This window comes from Ostrea edulis, chromosome 5 (genome assembly GCF_947568905.1).
Source record: "Ostrea edulis chromosome 5, xbOstEdul1.1, whole genome shotgun sequence".
Taxonomy (NCBI): Eukaryota; Metazoa; Mollusca; class Bivalvia; order Ostreida; family Ostreidae; genus Ostrea; species Ostrea edulis.
This window is the reverse complement of record NC_079168.1, coordinates 49893387-49903386: the sequence shown is the minus strand read 5'-3', so window position 1 is coordinate 49903386 and position 10000 is coordinate 49893387. Positions and strand designations below refer to the sequence as shown.

The window sequence follows — 10000 nt, the reverse complement described above, 5'->3', positions numbered from 1 at the left end:
CATAAGCCAAACCTGACACTGGGCACATGTGAAAATGAATTAACAGCGAGTATGTATTGATTTCCTTTTGGCAGTTGCAATTATATTGTGACGTTACCTATTTTCGATAGTATCCTAATTTCGATAGATTATTATTTTTAACGATCATTCGATAATTGTAATGTCATTTTTCGGAATGTTTTTCCCAAAATCAGCGTCAGTAACAAGAAGTGTTAGATAGCCAAAAAGATCGAGAATTACGCTTTTCAAAGAGGTAAGACTACAATTCTGTATGCATCTATTCTGAAAATGCCATTTTTCCCAATGCCAAAAAAACCACAATGAAAATCTGATTATTTCCCGTCGAAAACAGCGTCCTATTCACCTATGCTGTCGTCTGATAATAAACTCAATGCTGTGTTCTAAAAATAGATAAGCCTCTCTTTGGGTGAACTATCGGTTCAAGAGAACAGTATGGAAACGCATTATAGTCATAATACCATACGTTTTTTAAAAAATTCTCTGTTTTAAAATTTGTTTTTATTGATTTTTTGTTTATTTCTTTGCAGATATTTTCCATCCAGAGAGGAAATTATAAGAATGATGATCCAGAGGCCTTGGGCAATGCTTTCCAGTCGGTAAAATGTGGAATGAGTGTCCATGCTGAATTGTTACTGCCAAATGTTTCCAAGTCCCCTAGACAATTTTAAAATATGATAAATGGCCGTAATAACATTGGGTGTGTGTCTTCAGGACCTTCACCACTATTTAAAATTGTTTGAAGTTGCTTTATTTGTTCATTATTTAATGTAATCAATTTGGTCGAAAAAGTAAGAATAAAAGAATCATTCTATTTAATGTTGTTTTAACACTAACAGTGCGCCATACTTACTATCGAAAATAGGTGACGTCAGTCAAAACAAATTTGATTATGGCAGATCTAACGAAAGTTGAAATGCTACCTGGATTTTGATAGTTTTAAACAAAAAAACAGCATATATTCATTAGATAGAGTTAATTGATTAGAACAGATAAAATTCAGGTGAGAAATAATTGCTGAATATATCAAATATGTAAAAATAGTACTGCACTATCGAAAACCGGTGACACCAGGATAATGTTAAAGGTGTGGAAATAACTTATCTGTCAAGTAAATCAAGGCATGTCACAAAATTCAAACCCTCATTCATAAATAAAATCTGCAAATTATCGCCAGATAATTCAGCATTTCTTAGTTTGCTTACTTAAGAAAACCAATAAATGAATGACATTTTAGGTCCTAATCTGCTAAATTAGGAATTTCGAACTAGGCCTAATTACGTTTACCAGCTGTTTACCTTCGTTTCACGGACACAATTCTTCAGTATTTTACGATATAATGTGTTCCGTCAACTACGAATTTGTCAATTTTTACAACTTTACCTAGATCTAATGAGACGCTGCTACTGATTAAGTCTGGAATGGAACTCATAGAGTTAGAACTGTACGTTGTCATTTTTTTTTTTCTGGTAGTAAATGAAAGTAATTCGTGCATAAAATATTCGATTGTGCACCAAAAGAAAAGTTTCGCAACACACCATTTTGTATATAAGTCGTATCGTTTAAATATTGAATTATGTATAATTTAGGATAATTTAGACCACCATACACTAAAATTAGCAGATGGTATTTAACTGGATGCACAAGTCATGTTTGGTCAGGATTTTCATACGAAACATTGTATGATCGACTTACATTTGTATACAAAGTTTTTTTGCGTACCTGTTACCTGTGACAGAGTAGCAGCTCTAGTATTGCGTTGTGTACAGTTACATTGACAGTGTAACTGTTGCATTCTATTGAACTAATTTAGTGTTTCCAAATATTTTGAAATGTTCTCTGCAAGTAAACTAGTGTTCTATGTCAATGGGAGAGAGGTGAGTGAGACGTGAAAAGTTCATATGATTGCCACGCAATGTTTTGTAATCTTTTTATAAAACACCATTGATGTTATTTTTATTGTAAAAAATAATGCAACATGCGAAAGAAGAAAATACGACAAATTAAACTACATGTATGATTCGAACCGAGGCACTCAGAATATATTTGTATATATAACAGAATAATAGGGGTCTATACCATACCCCCCCCCCCCCTACATAAAAACACTAGGAATGACACGAATTTTTACTCAAAACTTCTATTCAAAATAGCTCTAAAATTCTGCTTTTATCATCACTTAATTTCTGTGGAAACGAAGGGGTTATTTATATTCGGTCTTTCCTGAGATAGGAAACACCGAATATTAACCCCCTTAAGGTTGTTTCCACAGAATTTAATCATGATCCACCCCAAAGTTCTTTCAGTTATACAGTAATTTCTATATTTATGCCATTAATCCACCATAAAAATAATCCTCATCAATGCATATACATGAATAACCAGGAATTTTTGAGAGCTTTTTGTGACCGCTTTTCTGATTGCCTGTTGTCCGTCATCTGTCTGTAAACTTTTTTTTTCATTTTCGACTTAGTCTCCAGAACCACTTGGCCAATTTCAACCAAACTTGGCGTAAAGCATCCTGGAATGAGGGCTTTCAAGCTTGTTCAAATGAAAGGCCACCCCCCCCCCCCCCTTTAAAGGGGAAATAATCACAAAAAATTGGGCAGTGTCATTTAAAAACCTTCTCAAGAACCACTTGACCAGAAGAGCTGAAATATACATGAAAGCTTCCTTACATAGTGCATATTCAATTTTGTTAAAACCATGACCCCTAGGGTAGGTTATGGCCACAATTCTGGGATTGAAAGTTTACAGACAATTATATAGGGAAAATCTTCTGAAGAATCACTTGGCCAGAAAGGTTTACATTTACATAAGCTTCCTTACATAGTGCAGATATGAGTTTGTTAAAATCATACCCCCTGGGGGAAGGGTGGGGCTACAATAGGGGATCAAAGTTTTACATACAAATATAGGGAAAATCTTCCTCTCAAGAATCATTGGGCCACAAAAGTTTACATTTATATGAAAGCTTCCTAACATATAGTGCAGATTCAAGTTTGTGAAAAGCATGCCCCCTCCCTCCCCCAAGTTTTACATGGAAATATATAAGGAAAATCTTTAAATATAGGTCAAGGTGACTCAGGTGATCATTGTGGCACATGGGCCTCTTGTTTTGATCCTGATGGCCATGAACAATGTCACTTCCGGTAATTATATACTTTTCTTTTACATTAATCAAATAAAATTGTATGAATCTTTGTGAACACATTTATGTTTGATACAATATGCATCATATTAAAATATTAAAGAGATCTATTGTTATTTTACAACCATCATTAGACGGGTGTATTTTATATCAAGAGTTTTTATTTATCCCCCCCCCCCCCCCCCCGATTTGTTTTAGAAGTATTGTGTTCCATTCAAACCTGTGATGAGGTGTACTTAGTTCTTTCAGATTGATTCATTTAGTCTTGTAGTTGTGTCTATTTTTCCTAGAATTTAAAACCATGATTTTTCTGTACCTTTCGTTAGAACCATGTTATGTGTGTAGCATGTAAAGGTGAAATAATTGTACTTGAAAGTTGACATGGAGTTGCTGATGACATGGTAGCATTGCTTGACCCCATCTCATTTGGATAAAGGTTGTGAGGAAAAATATATTTATTAGACTTATGTAGTTGAAGATCTGTAAGCAGTCACATTTGATGTAGGGGTTTCTCTTGCCATATGGATATGTCCCAATTTATTTCCAAGGTCATTCAAACAATTATCAAGATCCCTTTGAAAAAACCCAGAATATAACTTGTCTAGGTCATATCTTTGAAATAGTATATATCTTCTCAGAGTTGAAATATTAGATCACGGCTCATTCATAATCCCAAGTTTCATTGTGACCTTAATATGTGTATTATTTTCACCCAAGGTCAGTTATAAGGTCAAGGTCAAAGAATTTCATTTTTATTATTAGACATACTTAATTTCTTTTTAGTGCATATCTTTTTTAAAGATTCATTATTATGCTGTTTAGTTTAGGTGAAAGTTATTTTTGCAAAGCACTTAATTTTAGATTTAAAAGATTGAAGTTCAGCAATGTAGGTAAACTCTCTAGTTAGTACAGATACTGATGACACTTTTAAGTGTAGATTCAGGTTGGTGACCAAAGAGCTACACTGACAGTTAATCAAATTTGCATTTTCTCCTTTTTATGCTCCATGAATATATGTATGGAAATGTAGGTCAAAGGAATTTAGTGTATCTGGTAACTTGTATATATAAATTTAAGTGAGCCAAGAATTAATGCAGTATGTTGAATCTCAAATGACATTTTGGTACTCATCTAAATGACATTTTGGTACTCATCTACAAACAGTAGTTCCAATATGACCCAAGATGGATGAACCACTCAGGGGTATTAGTTCTATTTAGATAAATCCATTTTGTGTTGGTCCCCTTTTAGAGCCAAATATGGGCACAATCATACCTTCCTCTTTTAATTTGATATATGTATTTTATCAATCATATACTTGGTAATGATTATGTCGATTCTGCGATGCGGATGACATCACAATAGCCGATATTAACGACCGGTCCAAAACCCATATCACATATCAGACCGGCATGCAAAAATGCATATTTATCTTGAAATTACAATGTTTCATAGTTTTTACTGTAGTAAATCAATGTATGAGAGTTTTTACCATAGTTAATTATAATTAATGTATAAAAAATGAACCATTATAGTAAATCAATGTGTCTCAGTTTTTACCAGAGTAAATCATTGTATTAATGTTTTCACTGTACCCTAGTAACGTAATGTACCAAATATTCCTTGATGTACCTTTAAAATGCAAAAACAGTAACCGGCATGTGATAAAAAGAGCAATGTTTTATAAAATCAGCTCCTGCATGGACTCTGTATTTTTTTTTCATCATAAACACTATACCTTTCAAATACAATATCTTAGGATGAAAAAGTGCAGTATATGATAAATAGAATATTACATGCTAAAATCCATAGTATATGTTGTATCAGCCCTTGGGCCTTTCAGGTCCTCAGGCTGATATGGGGCCACTCGGGCTGATGTGGGCCAGGCCACTTGGGATGATATGATGTATGATATGGATTTTAGCATGTAATATTCTCTACTTATAAAACTGAATAAATGATATTATGCTTTCAATATAAAAAAATTATGTGGATCAAACTTCAAAAAATGTTATTTATTGATCTAGCTGCTAAACAATGACATTTCCTTTGATTTTGAAGTTGATACAGACTGCTGTTGTCAGAATTACTGTTAAATTGCTATATTCTGAATTACATTAAATGTTGTATCTCTGGATAAAAACTGAACTTAATGAGGGGTATAATCAAATTCCAGTAGTTCTCTGGTATTAATTGTCTGACATAAATAATGACTCATAATCTAGAATGGTCATGGAGCAGTAAGACATTTGTGACGTAAAGTTCTCTCAAAGTAGATAATACTTTATTTGCTGGATGTTAAACTTATATTCATGTACTTGCATATTTATTTTTGATTTTTAGGACATTTAAATTCCAGTCATATGGGACTTCTTCAGATTTTAATACATTTTATCACACTTTGTCAAACTTTACAAGCCACAAGATTTGTAATACTATTTACATGCATATACATGTTTTTCTGCAGGTAGAAGAAAATCAACCCGACCCTGAGACCACCCTTCTCCAGTATCTTAGGTTAAAATGTATCCTCTACTACGGATTTCCTTCAAGGCGTCATATTAGAATTACCTGACTTAATTATTCTAGTGTGCCAAAACACTGAATAGCTTTTCAAGGATATCTGTGTGTAAATAGGCAACTCAAAATGCCCTTGATTAAAATAAGTAAATTGACTAAGCAAAGAACATGCCTTAGATAATGAAAAAAAATTCTACCTGTAAATAAGTTAAATTACTTTTAAAAAAGGATTTAAAGTTTAGAATATATAAGGAAACGCTGTCCAATGTCTTAAAAAATAAAAATGAATGTTGATTGATTACATTATCAAATTAACTGAATAATGTACATTACAGCATAATAAAGGTCATCTTTATTAGAACTATGTAAGATATACCTAGATCATCATAAAGGATAGAAAAACCAGAAATCTTTATACTGCTTTTTCAAAATCAAGAGTATATTCAAAAACTGATGGTGAAAATAGGAAACATTTTATAATTTTAAAGTAAATATTGTAAATAAATTAGTTTATGGGGAACTTTTAAAACAGTTATTTTGAAAAGTTTGTAATATTTTATTACTATCAGTATTAAGGTGTAAACAAAATTACGGATTTATCCATGACTTTCATTCAGTAAAATTAACTGGAACCAAGTTGGGCTGTGGGGAAGGAGGATGTGGTGCCTGTACTGTAATGCTGTCAAAGTATGATATTGTCAGTAAAACTCTCAGGTAAGTAATGGTGTAAGGTTATGACACTGTCAGTAAAATGGGCATGTAAGTAATGCTGTCATAATATGACACTGTCGGTGAAACTGTCATTTATAAGTATTGCTTTCGGAGTATGACACTATCAGTAAAACTGTCAGATAAGTAATTCTGCAAGAGTATGACACTGTCAGTAAAACTGTCATGTAAGTAATGCTGTCAGGTTATGACACTGTCAGTGAAACTGTCATGTAAGTAATGCTGTCAGAATATGACACTGTCAGTAAAACTGTCATGTAAGTAATGCTGTCAGGTTATGACACTGTCAGTAAAACTGTTATGTAAGTAATGCTGTCAGACTATGACACTGTCAGTAAAACTGTCATGTAAGTAATGCTGTCAGGGTATGACATTGTTGGTAAAACTGTCATGTAAGTAATGCTGTCAGGGTTTGACACTGTCAGTAAAACTGTCATGTAAGTAATGCTGTCAGGGTTTGACATTGTCAGTAAAACTGTCATGTTGTAATACTGTCAAAGTATGACACTGTCAGTAAAACTGTCATGTAAGTAATGCTTTCAGAGTATGTCACTGTCAGTAAAACTGCCATGTAAGTAATGCTGTCAGAATATGACATTGTCAGTAACACTGTCATGTAAGTAATGCTGTCAGAGTATGACATTTTTAGTTAAGTAATGCTGTCTTGTAAGTAGTACTGTAAAAGTATGACACTGTCAGTAAAACTGTCATAAAGATATTCTGATTAATTATTTTAAAAAACAGGAAAATTGGTCCATTTTTGGATACATTAACACAGCAGAAAAACATTTTTATTCTCATGTGATTTCATATGGCCCTCAGCTGCTACTCTTGGAAAGAATTTGTTTTATTTAATTTCTTGTATATTCCCATATAAAACTTTGATTTCCCATTGTGGCCCAACTCATAGTTTTTCTTACAGATGTGTGGTTGTTGAGAAGAAGATTTTGAGTAATTGATTTTTGTAAGAAAAACTAAATGCATAGTAATATAGAGCTGAAAGGCCTCTACTAAAATTGTAAATTTCATGATCCTTGGGGTAGAGGTTCTGACTTCAGGGTGGGGCCAATTTTTTTTTTCTAAGCAAAATTATATTGGTTCATATAACCATCAGAAGAAGTGTAAATTTCAAGGGATTTCAAGAGATTTGGTCCTTTGTTGTCAGAGTCATGGCCCTTTGAATTTCTCTTTTACTCTAGTTAAGACTTCAATTTTCTTTGTAATGATGTATTACTTAGTATATGTTTTGTAATGTTAAGAGTATTGATTCAATGAAATTTCAAAGTGTTTTGAATATTTATTGTCTATATCAGTTGATCAGAATTTTTAAAATACATTGGGCTTGAAATTTACATAGATTTATGAGTAAGGAATTATAAATTTATTGGTGTATTTTAGCAAATCGTTATGCTCATGATAGTCTGTGAAGGTTGACTGTACATTGTAGATAAGATAATGACATACATTCACAAACAGGATGTAATGCATATCCTTCTTGATGGAGGTGATAGCTAGGTCAAGATGCTGTGGACAACACTCTCTGTTAGACTTAGTGAGACTTGATATCAATAACCCTTAATTAATTAGTAACATGTTTGGTCATGATGATTCAAATTATTGATGACCTTGTCCAGTAGACTTTTAGTGTTAGGTATAATCTAGGAAATCAAAGTACAGTAAACAAAATTGTAACTAAAAACTTATATGTTTGACTTAATTTACAATGTATGCATGTGTAGGAATTAAAATGTAAAGTAAAAACTGATATGGCCTGAATTAAAAAGTTTGTTTCCTCTTTTTGACCTGAATCAAGAAAGTTCCAGATTCAAAAACTTTTATTGCCATGTCTCTCGAAAAAAATTTCAAGTATAAAATTTCTTCTGGATTTTTTTTTCTTGTGTGACTTGACTTGTGTAATTAGTGCACATTTTATCATGAGATCTGCTTATTATACTTTTTTTTTTTACCAAAATGTAAAATACTTTTCCTACCTAGCTACCCATAAGTCAAAATGGTGGGTTTCAAAGAGAAACAAACGATCTTTCAAACTAACCATATCTATATACATGTAGAGTGTGTAAAAATGTTTGCTCCAACCAAAATTTTTAAAAATAATTTACTTCTTAATTTTGCAGACATTTTTCGGCCAATGCCTGCTTGGCCCCACTGTGTGCTATGCATGGGTTGGCAGTTACAACTGTGGAAGGCATTGGTAGTGTCAAGAATGGACTACACCCTGTTCAGGTATGGTAATTAGCGATCAGGTTCAACCACAGGCAATTATATCGCTTGGGTTCAAATTTACTACTTTTTAATAGTAAATTTGAACCTAAGCAATATAATTGCCTGTGGGTTCAACAAATGATATCAAATAAAATCTAATTTCTGTGGAAACAAGGGAGTTATTTACATGTATATTCGTTCTTTCCTATAGATAGAAATAGGAAAGCTGAATATAAATAACCCCCTCGTTTCCATAGAAATTAATAAAAGTCAAACTGCACAATACATTACGACTTAGAATTCTATTTATTACATGTAATATGATACATGTAATAATTTTTCAGATTTTTAATGATTTTAAATTAAATATTAGGAGCGGATAGCTAAATCCCATGGATCTCAGTGCGGATTTTGTACCCCGGGAATTGTGATGTCCATGTACACACTACTCAGGAATAATCCCCTACCAACCCAGGTCGAAATGCAGAGTGCCTTTGAAGGTGGGAAATTTTTAATTTCTTTATACATGTAAACACCAGATGAACCAATGATGGTGTTTCCTTTACAAATGTAAATTAGCAATAATGAGTGGTGTGTAGCAAAGACTTCTCAGTTTCATCTTAACAAACTTGCAACAAGAGCAGTGCAAGGTAAACAAGCCACTTGGTGGGTGCATTATTACTTTGTATGAAGGAAGAGTGTTATGCACTATCAAAATCTGCAAATTTGCATCTTTGCATCTTTTAAGACTTTTTAGCTCACCTGAGCTGAAAGCTGAAGTGAGCTTTTCTGTGATCTCCTGTTGTCCGTCGTCTGTCTGTCTGTAAACTTTTTATATTTGACTTCTTCTCTGGGCCAATTTCAACGAAACGTGGCATACAGCATCCTTGGGTGAAGGGCTTTCAAGTTTGTTCAAATGAAGGGCCATGCCCACTTCAAAGGGAGATAATCATAAAAATATAAAAATAGGGTGAGGTCATTTAAAAATCTTCTTCTCAAGAACCACTGGGTCAGAAAAGTTAACATTTACATGAAAGCTTTCTGACATAATGCAGATTCAAGTTTTTCAAAATCATGGCCCTAGGGGTAGAGTGGGGCTACAATAGGGGATCAAAGTTTAACATACAAATATATAGAGAAAATCTTTAAAATCTTCTTCTCAAGAACATTGGGCCAGAAAAGTGTACATTTACATGAAAGCTTCTTGTCATAGTGCAGATTCAAGTTTGTAAAATGGCCCCCGGGGGTAGGTTGGGGCCACAATAGAGATCGAAGTTTAACATGCAAATATATAGGAAAAATCTTTAAATATGGGCCAAGGTGACTCAGGTGAGCGATGTGGTCCATGGGCCTGTTTTA

The 10000-nt window shown here is 33.2% G+C and overlaps 2 protein-coding genes and 1 long non-coding RNA gene across 3 annotated transcripts in view; 2 read left to right on the top strand and 1 right to left on the bottom strand.

Annotated features, from left to right (window-relative positions):
* Positions 1-1537, bottom strand: part of LOC125649119 (zinc transporter 6-like) — a 21768-nt gene extending 20231 nt beyond the window's left edge. The window contains exon 1 of the mRNA XM_048876354.2: positions 1402-1537. Coding sequence (XP_048732311.2) covers positions 1402-1513 — 112 coding nt within the window. The 5' untranslated portion in view covers positions 1514-1537. The remainder of the gene's footprint in view (positions 1-1401) is intronic.
* LOC130054559 (uncharacterized) lies at positions 114-832 on the top strand. The gene is made up of 2 exons (XR_008802851.1): positions 114-253; positions 549-832. It is a non-coding gene; the product is annotated as an uncharacterized LOC130054559 (long non-coding RNA).
* Positions 1538-1681: 144 nt separating the features above from the next.
* The window catches only part of LOC125649129 (xanthine dehydrogenase/oxidase-like), a 49733-nt gene continuing 41414 nt past the window's right edge, over positions 1682-10000 (top strand). Inside the window, exons 1-5 of the mRNA XM_048876372.2 lie at positions 1682-1895; positions 5637-5694; positions 6307-6403; positions 8554-8662; positions 9015-9141. Coding sequence (XP_048732329.1) covers positions 1851-1895; positions 5637-5694; positions 6307-6403; positions 8554-8662; positions 9015-9141 — 436 coding nt within the window. The 5' untranslated portion in view covers positions 1682-1850. The remainder of the gene's footprint in view (positions 1896-5636; positions 5695-6306; positions 6404-8553; positions 8663-9014; positions 9142-10000) is intronic.